The following is a 21,809-nucleotide window of genomic DNA, read 5'->3' on the forward strand; positions in this document are numbered from 1 at the left end:
CCCCCATTTTAAACTTAGCATTTGATACACGGTAGGACCTCCAAAACCAGCTCTTGAACTCTATAGAATACCACTAGAGAAATCTGAACATTGCAGATTCTGTTCACATATGCTCCCTAACTAATCTGAGACAGCTTGAAAGCAGACTTCCTGTAAGAATGATTAAAAACTGCTCAAATTCAGTCGTGCAAAAATGGTTGACACACACACACGACTCAGCTGTTCCCACTGCCATGAGTGTTCACCAAAACACTGAATAGACAACAAATGCTCTAAATGATCTAATTAACACTATGATACTTTAGTGCAGACCCACTCATGAATATTTTTGAGAAGATAAAATAAACATAAAAATGCATGAGCTGAATAAAATTTGACTGAGAAAACGGCACACTTCTTTCTCAAGAACACACTACATCCAGTTTCAGGTTTGGAACAAATCAATGGATTAATTGTTAACTCAAATCAAGTAAATCAAGAGTTCTTGTACTCTGAATCGATATCTTGCTAGTTAGATAGTATATCATGTTTTTTTTAATAATATATTGATGGGTTCTACTTTTCATGTTTGCAACAAATCAGAGCTAATCATTATGCAAATGCTTTCTTTTAATCTGCTGTCGTACAAGGCCATTTTTTTTACAGAACATGAGTAACCTAAATAAAATGCAAATAGCTTTAAAAGAGCAGATGAAATCAAAATTGGAGTTTTGTGACTTTTAATACATGCCTGTTTACATTACATCTGTCATCTGTATGCTAGTGTAAATATATGTTTTGGGGGAATCAGAAAGGGCTGATAAAGTTATTTGTAACTTTGCTAACACTGTTTTACATTACAGAGAAATTTAGAGAAATACTAAACCGTAATAATGAGCCTTTAAAATTTAGATTTTACAAGCGCACACACGAAGCGATCCGCAGTGACACCGGCAAAAGCTGTAATGATCCTGAATGTGTCGGTAAAAACCAGCAAGGATACTGTCTGAACATTTAGTTAATTTATATAGAGAACATTAGGGTTGTACCGACAGACGATGATCTCGGGGATCAACAATGGTCAGAGTGATCGCCAATAGCTGATGCCTTTGACAATGTCAAGACGATATTTAGCTTGTTTTCCCATGAATGTATTAAATTAATATTATTATTAGGCTATTATCAAATAATTTGCCAGTAGACACAAAGACACCCTCTTGAAGAAACACTCTTTATTATATTATTAAGAACAGATGACAGAAAAGCCGTATATGGGGATATATGATGCACTGATACAGAGATGTGCAGTCTTGTGGAACATGTGTAAAAGTTTCTCACTCTTTCTTTGTTTCTGTCTTCTGAATTTTATTTTATTTTTCTGCAAGAACAGGATCATCTCTGAGTGCAGCAAATGACCTCTGACATCTCAGCTCAGGTGGTGCTTTGAGTTCAGTTCACTTTATTTCCACAGAGCAGTTCATTGTGAACGCAAATCTGCAGCCAATACATCTGTGATTAAAATATGAAATAATACAAATAACCACCTTTCCATTTAGCATATATATAGTACATACAGTGGGTACGGAAAGTATTCAGACCCCCTTACATTTTTCACTCTTTGTTATATTGCACCCATTTGCTAAAATCATTTAAGTTCATTTTTTTTCCTCATTATTGTACACACAGCACCCCATATTGACAGAAAAACACAGAATTGTTGACATTTTTGCACATTTATTAAAAAAGAAAAACTGAAATATCACATGGTCCTAAGTATTCAGACCCTTTGCTGTGACACTCATATATTTAACTCAGGTGCTGTCCATTTCTTCTGATCATCCTTGAGATGGTTCTACACCTTCAATTGAGTCCAGCTGTGTTTGATTATACTGATTGGACTTGATTAGGAAAGCCACACACCTGTCTATATAAGACCTTACAGCTCACAGTGCATGTCAGAGCAAATGAGAATCATGAGGTCAAAGGAACTGCCTGAAGAGCTCAGAGACAGAATTGTGGCAAGGCACAGATCTGGCCAAAAAAATATCTGCTGCCCTTAAGGTTCATAAGAGCACAGTGGCCTCCATAATCCTTAAATGGAAGACGTTTGGAAGGACCAGAACCCTTCCTAGAGCTAGCCATCCGGCCAAACTGAGCTATCGGGGGAGAAGAGCCTTGGTGAGAGAGGTAAAGAAGAACCCAAAGATCACTGTGGCTGAGCTCCAGAGATGCAGTCGGGAGATGGGAGAAAGTTGTAGTAAGTCAACCATCACTGCAGCCATCCACCAGTCGGGGCTTTATGGCAGAGTGGCCCGACGGAAGCCTCTCCTCAGTGCAAGACACATGAAAGCCTGCATGGAGTTTGCTAAAAAACACCTGAAGGACTCCAAGATGGTGATAAATAAGATTCTTTGGTCTGATGAGACCAAGATAGAACTTTTTGGCCTTAATTCTAAGCGGTATGTGTGGAGAAAACCAGGTACTGCTCATCACCTGTCCAATACAGTCTCAACAGTGAAGCATGGTGGTGGCAGCGTCATGCTGTGGGGGTGTTTTTCAGCTGCAGGGACAGGACGACTGGTTGCAATCGAGGGAAAGATGAATGCGGCCAAGTACAGGGATATCCTGGGCGAAAACCTTCTCCAGAGTGCTCTGGACCTCACACTGGGCCGAAGGTTCACCTTCAAACAAGACAATGACCCTAAGCACACTGCAAAAATAACGAAGGAGTGGCTTCACAACAACTCCGTGACTGTTCTTGAATGGCCCTGACTTAAACCCAATTGAGCATCTCTGGAGAGACCTGAAAATGGCTGTCCACCAACGTTTACCATCCAACCTGACAGAACTGGAGAGGATCTGCAAGGAGGAATGGCAGAGGATACCCAAATCCAGATGTGAAAAACTTGCATCTTTCCCAAAAAGACTCATGGCTGTATTAGATCAAAAGGGTGCTTCTACTAAATACTGAACAAAGGGTCTGAATACTTAGGACCATGTGATATTTCAGTTTTTCTTTTTTAATAAATGTGCAAAAATGTCAACAATTCTGTGTTTTTCTGTCAATATGGGGTGCTGTGTGTACAATAATGAGGGAAAAAAATGAACTTAAATGATTTTAGTAAATGGCTGCAATATAACAAAGAGTGAAAAATTTAAGGGGTCTAAATACTTTCCATACCCACTGTATATTCCATTTTCCATATATATATATATATATATATATATATATATATATATATATAATCACCCAGCCCTAATTAAGTCTACATAATCGGATGACCTCAAAATTAACCTTACTTAATTCTCGTATTATTAGCACACTGTGCTACTGTTTAAATCATTTTTACAGCACAGTGTCCAAAAATAGTGAACCATGTATGTACAGTATTTTAGTTGGTTTGATTTAGTGCTGATCAGAATGATGAATCTGTGTTCTCTGAGGTCGTTCATCATGTGTGCTTTAAGGCAGTGTCCCAGTGAACCACCGGTACTGTAAATTGGCTGACTAGTCGAGTTTATGACACATACAGCCTGTTATGATTGATTCTGGTTGTAACAGCTGTAGCACAGCTTCTGTTTAGTTTTGTTTGTTCTCTCTGGGTCGATGTCAAGTGAAGCTGATGGAATGTGCTTGCTTATCTATAATGGATCATAGCCGGGTCTAATGGGGGGGCTTGGGGAGCCTTGGTGGAAATGACCATGGGGGAGTCCCCTGGTCAGACAAATAGGGAACCTACTGCCCAGCCTAAAGATCATATCCTAGTACTGGCCCTTTAAGGGAGTATATGGAACCAAATTATACTTGGTTGCCATGACATTGCTAGCTAGTTGCAAGGGTGTTCTAGGTGGATGCAAGATATTTTGTTTATATTATCATTATTGGCCCAAGTCAAAAGAGCCCACCCCGAAGTCTCTATGATATTCTGGTCCTTAAATTGTCCCCATAATTGTTGTTGCTGTGTATTTTATGCTTATTAGAATATTACAAGATTGCATCACTCAACTCATTGAAATCAATTGTAAGTCGAGCCTCCTGTGTGCTTTGTGTGACGAGAGCTATTTATATGATGCGCAGAGTTGCTGTCTAGGGAGAACCCTAACCTAACCCTACAACCTAACCCCAATCCTTTCAGTTAGGATGCAGCCTTAAAAGGGATCTGCCTGTGTAGGCAGTAGACAGGAAGTTAGCTCACTAGTGGTTAGAACAGAGCCAGAGTGAATTTCTGTGTCTGTCTCAGTCAAATTGTCCCTCTATGTTTGCCTTTGCCCTCTAGCCCTCCCCTGTGCTTACTCTTTCTTTCTCGTTCACTCTCTTTTCACACTCTGCTTGAATTATATTCTGCCAAATTGTTCTTGTTTGTAGTGCCATACTGCCCCCTGTAGGAGAGCAGAGGCAGCATGTGTTGAGCCTGGCTGATTATTGAAATGTGGGTTGGGAGATAATGAGATCCAAAGAACTGAACTGTAATTATCCTCCATAAAATCACATCTGCAGCAGAACAGTTTTGATCTCATCATCAACCCTTTATGCATTAAACATGAGATGTGTTGACATGAGACACTAAAAGGCAAATTAATGGCACTTTTGTAATAAAAACATTTTACTGAAAGTGGTAATATACAGGGTTACTAAAGGGTTACTGCTGCAATTTTTTTAAACCACCAAGGCATAAATGGAAATGTAACAACCTCTCAGAAATTCTATTTCAAAATATAAAAAATTGCTTAAAAATAGTTTGTTACCGCTAATTACATAAATCACACATTTAACCTTAAAGCTACTTCAATGCATTCTCACATACCACATTTAATACAATTTGAGAATGTAATACTTTAAACAAGACTACAGTCTTGACCAAAACAAAATATGTATCGTTTAAAGCTTAGAAGCTGTACTTTACAATGCATTTAGGCATTATGTCCAATTCTGAACACGTGCTTTGAAATTAACATACAAATCAGAAGTGTAATTTTGCACTATACATATTATTGTAATCATTAAAAACATCAAAGTGATCAGGTAGCCATGTATCATATGTAATTGGACAGCTCTCAAATAGTAGAATACAACCAGCCTATTTGGTTTACCCACAGACACGAATATAGCGAGTAATAGTACATGACTTTGAGATACACGTTACAAGTCGCTTATAAGCCTATTTTTTGCTTATTACTTCACGCAAAATAAACAGAACATAAAATATCCATTCATTTCATTACTTAGTGGAGGTGATTATCTTTCAAACTAGCCCAAACACAAGGTAATCTGATCCCTAGATCATTAGATAATCCACACAAAGCACATAATGTGCTATCTGGCTAAAAACATGTTAGCTTTCCTGGATCAGAGGACTTAATTGGAAATTATGTAGTACATTGTCCAGTGTCATGAAACGCAAAACCAATGGCATTAGGGTTCAGATCGTTGCAACCAGAGGTGGAAGTTATCCAAATATAGGCAGAGAGGATCGTTCACTATAATTACATATGGCCACCAGGAGTTGGCGCCAAGCACATGACACAGACTCAATGATGGCTCAAATGACACAAAATGGAACGGAATGAGATTTCATTACTCATGCCTGAATGCTTTAGAGAGAGAGCATACCTTTAGTCAGACCAGTGGCAACAAAATGCTTCTGTATCTACCCCAGTGCTAACAGTTTTTCATAGGGCATTTTTTTACACTTTTTTTTTTATACTTGTTTATTCATCTTACTTATGGTTATGTTAACTTTATAGTTAATGTTAATGATTTAATGTTTATAATTTTTATAAATTATATAAATAATATTAATACTAATTAACTTTTAGCTTATTATTACAAACATGTGGATTTATTGTCAGAACTCATCTATTGCATTTTGAATTGTGTTCATTATTGCTTGTGTTATTGTAAATAAAATATATAAAAAATGCTTTACTTATTAAAGCTTAAGTGAATTTGATATGGTTATTTCACTTTCTTAGTGCTATAGTATATAGTATGCACTTTTAAGTTCTCATACCCATTCAACGTTCTTCTGGTAATTAAACCCAAATTAAATTTAAAAACGAAACAAAATCCAAATTAGGGTTGCAGCGGTATACTGGTTTCACAGTATACCACGGTTTGAAAATGTATGGTTATCATACCATACACATTTGCTTATCTACGGTATTGAGAAAAAAATGCAACCGGACGGAGAATCTCATATGCGCGTGCACATCTCTTTTATTCCTCGTCTGCCTGTCAGACTCGTCAACTTGTGACACACGCACGCGCAGCGGAGAAAATGTCTGAGAGAAGCGAGGCCGGGGTGTCTGACATGAGTGCGTGTTAAAGCAGTGTTTCTCAACTGGTCTATTCGGACTGGGTCGCGGACAGCAGGGAAAGAGCAAAGCCATGGTTCTCCCATTGAAGATATTTTGGCGGCCGCCCAAGGTATAGACTATTTAGGACTGCCGACGTAGAATGATAATCTCGCAAACAGCTAAAGCAGACATGGGTAACATAAGGCCCGCGGGCTGGATCAGGCCCTCCACATGGTTTAATGTGGCCCGCAGCTCATTTATCGTGAAAGTGTTTTTATTTTTCATTAGATATTTCAGTTAACTTGCATTGGGACGTCACGCATCGCCACAAGCGTTTAACATGACCAGGGTTGCCAGATAAGAGACGAAACACCCCCAGTTTGAGATTTATACTTGCGCAAATTGGAAATATTCCGCCTAATGTTATACTTATTTTGTGCAATCTGGCAACCATGCACGTCTCGCTTTCCCCTTTGAACAAACTTGGCGATCTGTAGTGCAATATTCTGCTCAATGAAAAGTGTTATACGGCTACTCTGTGTCCTTTCTTGAGGCTGCTTGTGATGTTTGGTGCTACTAATTTTGCAGGTAAACTTTCTCAGTGATTAAATATAAAAGTAGATCTCGGCATTGACACACGGAGGGGTAATCATTGACATGCGAGCAAAAGGAAGGCAGAGACGAATATGTAAATGTATTTTTTTTATTAGTGCAATTTAGAAACGTTGAAGTCTCTTCACACCTGTATGTTAATCTAAATAGCTGGTATCTATTTTTCATAAATACATTAATTTATTATTATTACTATTATTTAAGACTAGCACACTGACCTAACCATGGTAATGAGGAGCCTTTCCTTCTGTGTAATTTGTGTATAAATATGTAATATCAGGTAACAAATGGGATAATAATGGGCTCATTTAAGTAAATATGCTCTTCAATTTTTAAAAGGGATACAGACAACTTCCTGTAGATTTTGTTGTTGACATCAATACAAATAACAAATAACACTTGATGCATGTCCTTGTACTGGAAAACCATGAACAAAACTGTGCAACATAAAAGAAAATGCATCCCAGCATACATTAAATACAGGTTATGTTTAATCTATGGCAGGTCGACACTTGATGTCCAATGTAAAATCTGTCCTCAAGCAAAACCAGTTGAGAAGCTTGAGAGTTAAAGGTACAGACAGGAGCAGACTGGCTCTGTCGCGCACCTACAGTATATGTTAACTGCTAATAATCATAGGACATTACTTTATAAGCTCACACAGCTAATGTTATTTTTCATTTAGTAGTTCATTTAACATGCTATGTTAACATGTAAACTAACATGCTTTAGTTATATAACATTTTATAGTTACATTATAACTATAACTAGTTTGTAATTCTGTTTATTATAATTCTGTTTGTTTTCTTATATTTTTCTATTTATTTATTTTCAAAAGGGAGACTTTTTTTTTTTACACATATGTACCAAGAGTGGACACCGCATCATTCTTAAAAGTGTAATACTTACTGTTACTGTTCAATTATAATAAAGTGTTTGCTCAAAAATAAATAAATTAATAAAATAACCCTTCTGTTTTCACTAATAATAGTAATTGTGTAATACCGTATACCGTGATACTGTGAAACCGTGATATTTTCTGAGACTGTTATCATACCGAAAAATCTCATACCGTTGCAACCCTAATCCAAATGTTACGGTTGCATTTTGTGAACCCCTAAAGGTGCGTACACACTGCCAGCGACATCGCGCTAGATTTGGGCGTGTCCAGCGACGCGACAAAGTTGAGAAAAGTTCAACTTTGGAGCGACTAACGGAAGCGACAGCCAATAGGAGAGACGACGGGAGAGCTCATGTGATCCTTCTCTCTCTCCCTCTCTCTCTCTCTCTCTCTCTCTCTCTCTCTCTCTCTCAGCACCTGCAGTAACAGAAAGATGGATGAAAGGCTAATTCTTTTTGTTAGAAATTTTCCAGTGCTCTATGATATGTCTCTTCCCACGTACAAGGACATTTTTAAGAAAAATACTGCGTGGAAAGGTGTATCTGAGATCGCGGGGATTTTATGGACCCAGACAGACCGGCATTTGCTTTTTCGCCGCAGATAAACAGCCGCTATGGCAAACAGCACGCCTTGTTTCTCATTCATCTTTGATATAAAGCATTTTATGTACTGATTCCGTTTATATTTAGTCTTTTCCCTCCAAAATGTTTGTTTTTAGTGGCAAGAAAAGAGATTCGCTGTCAACAGCAATGGAATGACATCCGTGAATGTCATTTATAAACGTTACTGGGCAACCAGTAGTGGGAACACCCACTAGCGACTTCACCGCCAGCCACTGGCGACCTGCAGCGACAAAGTATTTTATTCAAATCAGCTGATTAAAGACAGCACACATCATTGAATTATATGCCAATGGTGTCATTCTAAAAATTGAAAAAAAAATTTTTTTGTGTCCGTTACTCCAGATGTATAAATGGTATATTAACCCTTTAAGTTCTGAAGGTGTTTTTAAAGATTTCCTGTTTCAGTGGCTTACCCAATATTAAGGCTTATAACTTATAACTATAAAAAAAAATCAAGGAGAGTCAAGTGTGTGGTATAATTGTAAAGAAAACATTTCCATTTTTTATGATATAGATTATGATAGATTCTGAGACTCTCAGCCTTAGTATCTGCTGAAAAATCACCATAATGAGCCATAATTGTACTTATTATTTTTTTAATTATTTAACATGAAATATCTCTGTGTAAATTAGGTGCTGTGTAAAAAAACTGCTTTTGTCAAATTTTGTGTTGATATGACAAAGCAATCAAAAGTTATAGCATCACAAAAATAATTTCAGTCCAAAAACATCTCTGTAGTGGTTTCTACTCAATTCACTCTTGACGTAGTGATTTTTTATCATGTGTCACTCAAGGTGTGGTTATGAGTGTATCAGATGACCCCTCCCCCTTTTCAGTACGGGGCACCAGTTAAGAATACTATCTTAACAATTTAAGAACACTCCCAAAAATTATTTAGAATTAATGTAAACTAGAGGGAGTTGGTCAGCTGATTTATCAGAAGGATTTGTGAGAGTCTGGACAGTCTTTGAGCAACTCTTGTTGTAATGAATATGTTGTAATAAAATGTATTAACAATAGATATGCTAGAGTAAATACCACAACGATTAATAATGAATATGCACTGCCAAAGGATAATAAACTAATAACTAAAAGGAAAATATTGAATTAAACAATAAAACAAATAAATGATTTGAACACAGAATTGATAAATGCAATGCTGTTGAACTGAATGCAGCAATGGAAGATAATTGTATGGGAATGCTCCTTATGGGAAACCACCTAATGGCTCTGGCAAAATGGTGATAAATAATACCGTAATTTCCGGACTATAAGCCGCAACTTTTCTCCCACGCTTTGAACCTCGCGGCTTATACAATGACGCGGCTAATATATGGATTTTTCCCGCTTTCAAATTTTATATATATTAAAAAAAAAAAAAAAAAACATTCTGTGACGTGCTCAGTTTTTTGGCGGCGTGAAGCTTTCATTAGACCAATTGAAATTGCCAAACGGGTTAAGGTCAAAACAACTTTTTTTGTTTACTGTTTAGATTAAATCGAGCGCGCTCAAACTTCCCATCATTCTGATTACGGTAGTCATTTTGTCTACGAGGACGAGGAAGATAGTGACCAATGACTTTCTTGGTAGGCTACTGTTTACTGCAAATGTTTTATTACAAGCCGTGTGTGGCAGCGGGGGCGTGGTCAAGCGCCCGTCCGGGAGAGAAAAGCTGTAAGGGCGCTTACACCTGCGCTAAATTATGCCTAACACCGGTGTCTAATTTCAAGTGCCCTGCTTCACGTGTCCTTCTTGGGAAAACTGCCACACGGGCACCAGTGTGACAGTTTTCAGCAGGGCACTTGACGTTCCAGGTAAGGCTTTTAATGGCCACAGCAATGTTTACAATCAATTTTATAAAGTTTCTCAATTCTTCTATGCGCCAACACTAGACTGACGTGTGTCACTCTCTCAGCTCTGTGGCTGCTGCCTTTTTATGCCGCTCTCCCCATGCTTACTAAAATTAGACAGCCCTTACCGTCTAACTCAGGTGTAAGCGCCCTTACCGCTTTTCTCTCCCGGACGGGCGCTTGACCACGCCCCCGCCCCCGTTACAAGCCATGTTTCGTTAAAGCCTGAGTAAAGTTCATTTGTTTCAATGTACCGGTAGGCACCTGCGGCTTATAGACATGTGCAGCTTATTTATGTTCAAAATAATATTTTATTTAAAAATCAGTGGGTGCGGCTTATATTCAGGTGCGCTCAATAGTCCGGAAATTACGGTACTTATTTATCATTAAACAATTAATATACCTATTATCTGTAACAAGCTGACCCCAGGTAAATGTTATCTAAGCAAGTTAGAAAAACATACGCTGTAGGTATAAACTAATGCCAAGGCCTCTAGAAAGAGGGGCTTGGTAAGTTTATATTTACGTTCCACACAGTCTGGTGATCAGTCCGGCAGTAGGGACATCTTAATGCAGGTAGCGTGCAGTGGGAAGGGCGCAGAGTTGCGATCCAGTAGTCATTGCCACACTGGGCTGGAGGATGCTGAACTTCGGTTGCGCCATGAGGGTCCTTAAAGAGTGGACTGGGCAGCTGGGTCAGTTGAATCTTCACAGGATCCTTTGCAGGCTGGCTGCGTCACTGAGGAGCCGTGTGGGACAGGCAAGGTCATTTGTGGACTTGGCTGCGCTGCTGGAGGAGCCATAAGGGTCAGATATGGTTCCTCAATGCTGGGGCCTTTTTCAGCTAGAGTGCTGGCAAAAGCAATATAAAAGGTTGTGCTCGCAAAAGTTTAACCTCAACTATTTTTTAGTCTCCTTCCCAGTCGAGTTGGAAATGCAAAACAAGGGTGTGTCTATCCGGGGTACATATTTATCCCTTTCTGATGTGGAGGAGATTGAAATACGCCGCCTCTCCGATCCTGGAGTGTGATTGGACACTGGTGCCTGAAGTAGCCACAGTGTTGCCTACCCTAGTGTGGAACTCATTTGCATATCATAAAGTACAGTGTTAAAACAGTGTCTTTAACGTTTCAAATTATTAAAGGAAATGGAATAGATAGAGACCAAACACGATAAGAAACGGTTAAGTCATCGTCCATGCATTTGTTTATCTGGTAATAGGTCTGTCCCGTGAACTGTTGTGTTAACAGTCAATAATCATTAACATAAACTGTGCTTTGCATGAAGATGGAGTTGATGTGTTGCAGTTTATATTAATTTAAGGCCTCCAAACATAGGTATGAATAGATCTCTGTGGCCCTCTACTGCTGCTGCATCCGGGAGATCCTGAAGGAATTTTTATGGCAGTTCTTGCCTAAACCTTAGCAATGAGTTTGATAAGTTAAAGTCAACCTGTAGTCCAATGAGAATTCCTCTCCTTGGTGGTGGTGGGTGCAGAAGGTCCCCCTTCTTGCCCTGTAAGAGGTGTCTAGCAGTTGTCTTAGCATCTTATCTGATGTTGATGAACATTTTTTTATGTTCATTCACCAAGGATCAAATCACAGTGTGGCACATCTTCTTACACACTGGCAGATAGAGAGGGGCCCTGCCATAAACTGGTCCCTGGAATGCCATCTTAACTGATGTTCACCACATCTCGATGTGTCCAAAAGCCTCCCCAAACAAATAAAACATAATAATTGAACATAAAAACTAATTACACATGCAAACATAACAATGACTAAAGGTTTGCATAGCATGGAGACATGATTTTATTATTGAGATTTCAGAGAATGAGTTTCATTCTGTGCCTTTTGAGGCATCATTAAGTCTGTGTCATTTACTTGGTGCCATTTCCTGGTGGCCATATGTAACATTGTGCTTTGTGTGGATTATCTAATGATCTATGCATCTGATTACCTTGTGTGTGGGTGTGTATGAAGGGCAATCACCTCTTCTAAGTAATGGTATATGTTTATTTTTCATGAAGTTATGAGCGAAAACTGGCATATAAGCAACACCAATATAATTGTCAAAGATATATATATATATATATATATATATATACACTTAGCTATTACTTGCTATATTTTTATCAGTGAGTAAAACAAATGGGGTTTGTATTCTACTCTTTGAGGGCTTTCCAATAACATATGACACATTGCTATTTGATCAGTTTGATGTTTTAACTGACTGCAATAAGATGTAGTGTGCAACTTTTTTTTAATTTAATTTAGAAAAACGGAACACTTCTGATTTCAAAGCACCTGTTGAAGCTTCAAAGCTTTCAAATTATACCTATTTTGTGTTAGTCAAGACTGTAGTGATTAATATGTTGAAGTTTATTAAATACTGGTTCAGAACAAACTTTCATTTTTGTAATTATTTCTTAAGACCCTATATAGTTAAATCCCAGCTATATGGGGCTCTCAGTGTGGCTCCATCTGTTCAATTGTACAAATGTATTTAATGGTTAAAATACTATGGTATTAATTACAAATGATGTTGAAAACTGAGTGTTTATCAAAAAAAAAAAAAAAAAAGTATTAACAAAATCAAACACTTCATTGGGGGAAGTTTCTGAAAATGTGGTTAACTTGACATGAAATAACCCCATGGTGTTCTATGCAGTCCCTTGGAGTACCCTGTAGATACAATGAATATAAATGTGGTAATCATTCAGTACCATGGTATATTTTAAACCATTTTGAAACCATCTGATACCTGATACTGTGCTATGGTACCTCTGCAGTAGTTTTTTTGTAAGGTGCCCTTGTTCAATCTATAGTTTGAGGCTGCTATTTTGAACTAGCATACTGGAAAGAAAAGTGCTGTCCATGTATAGTGACTCTAATTGGGTTAGACATATTCTCCCTTCAGCTCTATATACAGCCCTTTATATTACAGTTTAAGTCAAGCATGAGGAGTGCTGATGTGTAGCTTCATGAAATACTACTGAGCTGCTGACTCCGAACATTGCTGCTGGGGTTAGACTGTGTTGATACAGAGTGTGAGAAGTGGAATTTAAAGCGGACATTCAACCTGCTTTGATATTCTCTATTCTGTTCTGATAAGACAAATAGTGAGTATAGTTTGAGGGTGCTGTATCACATAGTTGTTAAAGGAATAGTTCACCCAAAAATGATAATTCTCTCATCGTTTACTCACCCTTATGCTGACTCCCATGACTGATGTTCTTCCACGGAACACAAACAAAGATATTTTGATGGTGATATGAGGTGAGTATATCTACAATGCAAGTCAATAGTGACCAACACTTCCGAGCTCCAAAAGCAGGTAACACTTTATAATAAGTACACGGTTATAAAGTATTTGTAAATCATTAGTTAATAGTTAATTGATCATTTGTAAAGTAGCGTTCTTACATTATAATACATTAATAAGCTATGTATATATTCACTTTAGCAAATAATTTATTATTGTAATAAGTTCATATATATAGGCAGTTTAATGATGTGTTTTTTTATATATATCCTTAATAAACAACTTAATCATACCTAACTGATGTATTTTCCACTGATGCAAACAGTGGTAATAAAGTGTTTATGAAAAAAAAAACAATTCTCAAAATTGTTAAATTAAAGTGAAACTAGAGTGCTTTGCATTCACTATTAAATTAATGTTTATACCACGTATATATTTTCCATGTTCATTTTACGTTAGTTAATGGTTATCTAACACAGGGGTGCTCATTACACGATCACGATTGATAGGTCGATCTCAGGAAAGCTCTTCCTAATTGGATAACGTTAAGTTTAGAGGTTGGGTTATAGTTTCTCCGACCAATCAGGTATTGCTTTTCTTATGAATATGAATGACTCATCCCCTGTCATCCTACATTTCAGAAATTATTCATTTTGGTATCGAGAGTCTTCAAATTGCATACAATACATGGTATATCTTACTTTAATTGCATTATTATATAGATATCATGCCATAGAAGTGTGTGCACTGCACCCTTGATCTAACACATCCAATAGTTTTTGCAACAAAGACCATGGGATATGTGCCTCTAATTCATAAAAAAAAAGCCATGGTCCACAAAAAAGGACTGTGTTCATGAAAAGTTTTATATGTACAAAAATAAACCAATCTAAAGTTCATTTCTTTCTCCCATTCTCCTGCAGTTGGTCATCATGGCTGGGACGGTGCTTCTGGCATACTACTTTGAATGCACGGACACATTTGGGATCCATATCCAGGGCTTCTTCTGTAATGACGCTGACCTTATGAAGCCCTACCCCGGAGCGGAAGAGAGTAGCTTCATCCCTCCACTCATCCTGTACAGTGTGGTGACAGCTGCACCCACAGCCATCGTGAGTAGAGTCAAATATATCTGTGGAGATATATTCCTGTGGAGGAATCTGACAGAATAAAAGCAGTTTTTTGACTAAAAGGAAGTCATAGCCATGGTGCTGTGGTTAGTGTACATGTTCCTGACACATTGAGCCATGGTGCTCATGCAGATGATGCAGGTTCAAGTCTAAGGTCTATTTTCAGAAAAAGAATACTAGCTTACTGCATAACATATACTCTGCACCGCATACTTTTTCAAATAGCTGTACAGGCTACCAAAGCTATATAAAACAACAGATGTTGGCTAAGTACATCGGATAAGAATAACAAACAAAATTATATAATATCCTACATTTATTTCAGTTGAACAGTGCCCTTGCACTCTTTTTCACTCTCGTCTCCCAGTGACACACACACACACTCATGCTGACATACTCCTACGCTAGCATGCACACACACACACACACACACACACACACACACACATAGACTCAAGTCGTGACCAGCAAACAGAGCCTTGGTGTAAACTGTCAATACAACAGTTTCTAGATAATCCAAAACAACTTTTAATATCTGTGGAATGCACAATTGCACTCCGCCCACCTCTCACCCACACGGACACACACACATGCATAGATACACATACTCGCAAGCTGGGCACCGAGCCTTGATGTCAATTGACCCTGCGACTTATTAAAACAGTTGTGTAGCAACGGGAAAGCTATATAAAAGAATGGCGACACTGAGAAGGATACGTTACCTCTTGGCGTTTCAAAGTGATGTTTCTGCTGCCGAGATCCCAAACAGAGGTATTTCAACAAACAATCTCTCTGTTTTCTTTCTTTCTCTTGCTTTTGCTCATGCTAACTTGTTACTCCAGTAAGTGCTCCAGTAAAGCAGTGCAATCCTCCGTTGCTAGTTCTAAAGTGACTTCTTCGAATTAGCAAAATAGGCTTCAAATCAATACGCTGAATCCATGGCGGAAAAAAGTAGTTCCACACATAAGCATTTTACAGACATAACCATAAAATGTCTTGATATGCACGGTCTTTTTTTATTGGATTTTTTATGGCCATTTGGCTTTTTAACGGGATAGGGAAAGTAGAGAAGTGACAGGAAATGAGAGGGAGAAGAGTGGGAATGGGATCGGGAATGGACCTAACGAGACAGTACTCAAACTGCGGTAACCCGCTATGCATCAGCACCACATGTTATGAGTGCAGCCTGCTAGGCTACGGCTCTGACGATATGAACAATGTCTTAATGTGTAGTAACCATTGTATAAGCAGAGTAATTGACTTTGGCCCGATGCTTTATTGAAAAACAATGCACACCTGAGGTGCAACGGCCACTCTGCTGCGCATTGTGACTGCATTACAACCTCAGGTATTTATTATTTTTCAATGTTTCAATGGTCTGTCTTCAGTTATTCCTTTTCTTAACTTTAAATATTGAGTAAGCTAACTCATTCACTTAGACAGCACTTAACTTTAAATTTAATTCTGGCTGAACTTGATGTAATCATGGACAGTGGTTCCACATGTTTGAAATTAGTTTTCTTAAATTAAAATGTCTGTGTAACTTCAGTTTAATTGGTTCAAGTAGAGGAAACCTAATTTAATTGAGTAAACCCTAAATTAGACATGTTGAAATAACTTTAAATTAATCTCTTTTCGTAATAAACTAGCCATTAAGGCGAATGCTAGCATGTTGAATGCATGCTAACGGGAAACACTATGCTTTGACTAGCAAAGAAATTGCTCTATGAGTAAAGCAATTGTGACCGTGAAAATCATAAGTGTACACTTTTCAGCCACAACATTAAAACCACTGACTGGTGAAGTGAATAACATCAATTATCTTGTTACAATGGCAACTATCAAGGGGTGGGATATAGTTGGCAGCAAATGAACAGTCAGTTCTTGAATTTCATGTGTTGGAAGCAGGAAAAATGGGCAAGCATAAGGATCTGAGTGACTTTGACAAGGGCCAAATTGTGATGGTTAGACATCTGGTTCAGAGCATCTCCAAAATGGCAGGTCTTGTGGGGTGTTCCCGGTATACAGTGGTTAGTACTTACCAAAAGTGGTCCAAGGAAGGACAAACAGTGAACCAGTAATGGCCAAGGCTCACTGATGCACGTGGGGTGTGAAGGCTAGCCCATCTGGTCCGATCCCACAGAAGAGCTACTGTAGCACAAATTGCTTAATAATGTAATGCTGGCCATGATAGAAAGGTGTCAGAACACATGGTGCATCGCAGCTTCCTGCGTATAGGGCTGTGTAGCCGCAGCCCATGCTGACCCCTGTCCACTGCCGAAAGTGCCTACAATGGGCATGTGAGAACTGGACCATGGAGCAATGGAAGAAGATGGCCTGGTCTGATGAATCACATTTTCTTTTAGATCATGTGGATGGCCTGGTCTGTGTGCGTCATTTACCTGGGGAAGAGATGGCTGCAGGATGCACTATTGGAAGAAGGCAGGCCGTCGGAGGCAGTGTGATGTTCTGGGCAATGTTCTGCTAGGAAATCTTGGGTCCTGGCATTCATATGGATGTTACTTTGACACGTACCACCTACCTAAAGATTGTTGTAGAACACCCCTTCATGGTAAGGGTATTAAATGATGGCAGCGGCCTCTTTCAGCAGGATAATGTGCCCTGACACACTGTAAAAATTGCTCAGGAATGGTTCGAGGATCATGACTAAGAGTTCAAGGTGTGGGCTTGGCCTCCAAACTCCCCAGATCTCAATTCATTTGAGCATATATTGGATTTGCTGGACCAACAAGTCCGATCCATGGAGGCCCCACCTCACAGCTTACAGGACTTAACGGATCTGCTGATAACGTCTTGGTGCCAGATACCTATCATTATTTTATCAAACTACACAATGATGACTCGAAGACTTTATAGATATTACAGTTTTATTTTATTTTAATGGATGATTTTCTGTAAAGCTGCTTTGAAACAATGTGTGTTGTGAAAGCGCTATACAAATAAAAATGACTTGACTTGATACAACAGGACACCTTCAGAGGTCTTGTGGAGTGCCCAGAGCTGTTTTGGCGGCATGAGGGGGACCTACATGATATTAGACAGGTGGTTCTAATCGGTGTATATAGAAACATTGGGTAATATTCTGAGATTCTGAATTTGGGGTTTTCATAAGCTGCAAGCCATAATCATCAAAATTATATCAAATAAAGGCTTGAAATATCTTACTTTGTTTGTAATGAGTCTATATAATATATTAGTTTCACCTTTTAAGTTGAATTACTGAAATTAATGAACTTTTGCACGATATTCTAATTTTTCGAGTTTCACCTGTATAAAACTGTAAAACCAGCTTCATGTGTAATCATAACTTTTTTTGTTTATTGTCATTTTACACATTCATAACATATATCATATTTATAAATCAAGAAGGGTCTCTCTATTCACAGATTCATAGCTCTTAATGATGATTAATCGACTTTATAGACATTACAGTTTTATCGTCTGTTAATGCTGATATTCTGTAAAGCTGCTTTGAAACGATGTGTGTTGTGAAAGGCGCTATACAAATAAAATTGACTGTGTTCGCTGAAACCTGCTGCAATACAATGATACTGTTTCTCGACTTCAAGAACGAGACCCAAACAAGTTTTGTATTACCTTGAATGTAACATTGTCTACTTGAAAATAAATATAATAAATGATACACGGTCAAACATGTAATAATATCAGAGTATTTAATATCTAAGAGCCTACACATGATATGATAAGGTTGCATGCTGATATTATCTGTCCAGAGTCCTGATTGCTTAATGTAAATAAAAGTACAGAATGCTAGAGTTGTACATTCAAGATTCAACACTTACAAACGGGAGAATCAGCCAGTTAAACATCAGCGTGCCATTTGAATGTACCATAGCCTTTAACTGGCCATCACTCGTCTGTATTAGTCCAGTAACAACAGGATTATCCTTACAGTCCCAGATCAGAATACAAAGAGCTGAAAGTTTTTTCTTCTTCTTATAATCCTGGGCTGGCTACATTTCCCATCTTTTCTTATGAAGCACTCTGGTTTCCACATGTGTTTTGTGTTTCATTGGCCAGATTACAGCAGTATACAACTGGTTACCAATTAAAAATATAAGCAACTAGTATAGAAAGTGATAGTTTATACCAAACTTTACATACTACACTAAACTTTGTGGTTTTAGTTATACTTTCTCCCGCTGAACGTTTTTGATCTGTGCCACCAGACAAGATGGTGATGGCGCTTGTTGTGACGTCAAGGGTATATACTATATATTGCACCAGTTAAGAAATCATTGTGTAAAAGCATGCTGTTGCATACAAATGACCTTGTTAACAATTAGAAATATTAGAAATAAAATTAGAAATATAATCACTTAATCACTTAATATGCCTATACTACTCCAGCCACCTTAGAGCTTGGCAGTACAACAACATCGCTCGCTATGTTAAAAAATGACCACAAATATGTATTTTGACCAAGAAGAAGCATTTTGTTGTTTTAATTATGAAGCCACTTTATTATTAACCATTTTATTGCCATCTTATAAGCATTACATTCTAGCAAAGTGAAGAAAATGGGTTTGTTAGCCAGAGGCAACATTGTTCAATAGAGGGTTAAAGTAGAAGGACGTGAACTGTGTGTTAAAATTAGTGGTTTCCAGTGAGGTTTCAACACATTATGAGTGTTGGACATGAACACACGAGGGCACTGCAACATCATTTACAACAAATGCAAGAAGACATTTCAAATGGCTGCTACAGAATATATTCTTGTTCAAGGATGACTTCCTTTTCAAGTCATTTTCTTAGGCTTTCTGTGGGGAATTCAATTTAATCAAATCACTCAAGAGACTAGATTTAATTTCCCACAGAAATAAATTCTTACGGTTTCATTCTGTAACATGACCCGTGTTTTTTTTTAAATATTTTTTTTTATGGCTACATGGACCATAAAGTATCAGAGACTAAAATTCAATTACAGTGAAGTTCCTTCTTTTTTCTAAAAGATTATGAATAAAAAGATGGTCCCTATTTTACTGCCTTTATCAAAAGTGCTCTGAAGCAGTCGGAGGTTATAAAAGTCACAACTCTTACAGATTAGATCATATACACCATGAGGATTTTTTTGAGTCTATTATTATTATTATTATTATTATTATTATTATTATTATTATATCAAGGATATTTAATGAAATAATGAAAGTTCAAAAAGTGTACAGATACCTATTTGGGCTCTGCAATACACAATATGGAAAACATTTCTACCTGAACTGTGTGAAATATACAGTAGGTGGTGATAATTCACTGTAGATATACAAACAAAAATTATGTCCATATTTATCTTTTATAAGTTTTATATGGACCAATTGAAATGGATAATATGAACCTTATATGACAATCAATTTTATTTTACAAAAAGGCCAAATTTTAACCCAAAATCAAATAAAAAATATATATATATGATTTTATGACTATACTGTATAAAGAAAATCAAGCCTATTTTTAGGACCATTTTGACATTGTTTTTATAAAAATTAAATGCAATTCATAGTTCCTCCAAAAATGAAAATTCTCTCATCATTTACTCACCTTTATGCCATCTCAAACTCTTCTTCAGAGCAAAAAATAAATAAATAATTTTAAAGATATGTTTTTCCATAGTAGGGGTCGATCGATATTGGATTTTGCCAATACGATAACTAAGGTGGTGGAAAAGGCAGATAAATGATTAATTAGACGATCGTTTAAAAAAACGAATTAGTCTTTCCATACTGTTAAGGGTACAGACACTGAGGCTTCAAGAGTCCAAAATAAATAAAATCACAGATGCATGTTATTACACAACAAAAAAATCCAAATAATTACCAGTAAAAAAAAAATAAAATACGATTTGGTGCATAACATGGGACTTCTATAAACAAGCCCAAAACACAGAAGGAGACTCTTCTTTTGCATTGATGCAGACTTGGCTCTGTTACAGTGCTCTACATATTCAATTATTTTACAATTCATTTATAGTCTATATATAGTCTTTTGCATATACTCTGATGAGCCAAAACATTATGACCACCTGCCTAATATGGCGGCAACCTGCCGAGGCATGGACTCTACAAAACCCCTGAAGGTGTCCTGTGGTATCTGGCTCGAAGACATTTGTAGCAGATCCTTCAAGTTCTGTAAGCTGCGAAGTGGAGCCGTCATTGATCGGACTTGTCGGTCCAGCTCATCCCGATGCTCAATCGGATTGAGATCTGTGGAATTTGGAGGCCAGGGCAACACCTTGAACTCTTCATTATGTTCCTCAAACCATTCCCAAACAAACAAGTTTACAAGTTTAGAGTGTGGCAGGGCACATTATCCTGCTGAAAGAGGCCACTGCCATCAGGGAATACCATTGCCATGAAGGGGTGTACCTGGTCTGCAACGATGTTTAGGAAGATGGCACATGTCAAATTGACGTCCACATGAATGGCCGGATGCATGTTTTACCAGCAGTACATTGCCCAGAGCATCACACTCCCTCCACCGACTTGTCATCTCCCCACAGTGCATCCTGTTGCCATCACTTCCCCAGTAAACATCGCACATGTAAATGGTCGTCCAAATGATGTAAAAGAAAAGGACTCATCAGACAAGGTGACCTTATTCCACTGCTCCAAGGTCCAGTTCTGACGCTCGTGTGCCCATTGTAGGTGCTTTTGATGGTTTATCATGGGCACTCTGACCGGTCTGCGGCTACGCAACCCCATATGCAGCAAGGTCGATGCACTTTGTGTTGTGACATTCCTCCCGTAACCAGAATTAAAATTTTCTGGGACTTGTGCCACAGTAGATCTTTTGTCGGTTCGGACCAGATGTGATAGCCTTTGTTGCCCTTGTGCATCGATGAGCCCTGTTGTCAATTTGTGGTTTGTCCCTCCTCGGACCACTGTCAGTAGATACTCTCCACTGCAGACCGGGAGCACCCCAAAAGCCTTGCCATTTCAGGGATGCTCCAACCCAGTTGCCTGGCCATAAACATTTGGCCCTTGTCAAAGTCACTTAGGTCTTTACTCCTGCCCATTTCTCCTGCATTCAACATATTGAGAACTGATTGTTCACTTATCATCTAATCTACTAGGACCTTGACATGTGGCTTTATTCACCTTTGGGCATAATGTTTTG

At 38.1% G+C, this 21,809-nt stretch overlaps 1 protein-coding gene across 1 annotated transcript in view; it reads left to right on the forward strand.

The window, feature by feature from the left end:
• plppr1 (phospholipid phosphatase related 1) overlaps window positions 1–21,809 on the forward strand; it is a 90,979-nt gene that overhangs the window by 39,995 nt on the left and 29,175 nt on the right. The window contains exon 3 of the mRNA XM_052116731.1: window positions 14,451–14,639. Coding sequence (XP_051972691.1) covers window positions 14,451–14,639 — 189 coding nt within the window. The remainder of the gene's footprint in view (window positions 1–14,450; window positions 14,640–21,809) is intronic.

Source organism: Xyrauchen texanus, chromosome 44 (assembly GCF_025860055.1).
Source record: "Xyrauchen texanus isolate HMW12.3.18 chromosome 44, RBS_HiC_50CHRs, whole genome shotgun sequence".
NCBI classification, from domain to species: Eukaryota; Metazoa; Chordata; class Actinopteri; order Cypriniformes; family Catostomidae; genus Xyrauchen; species Xyrauchen texanus.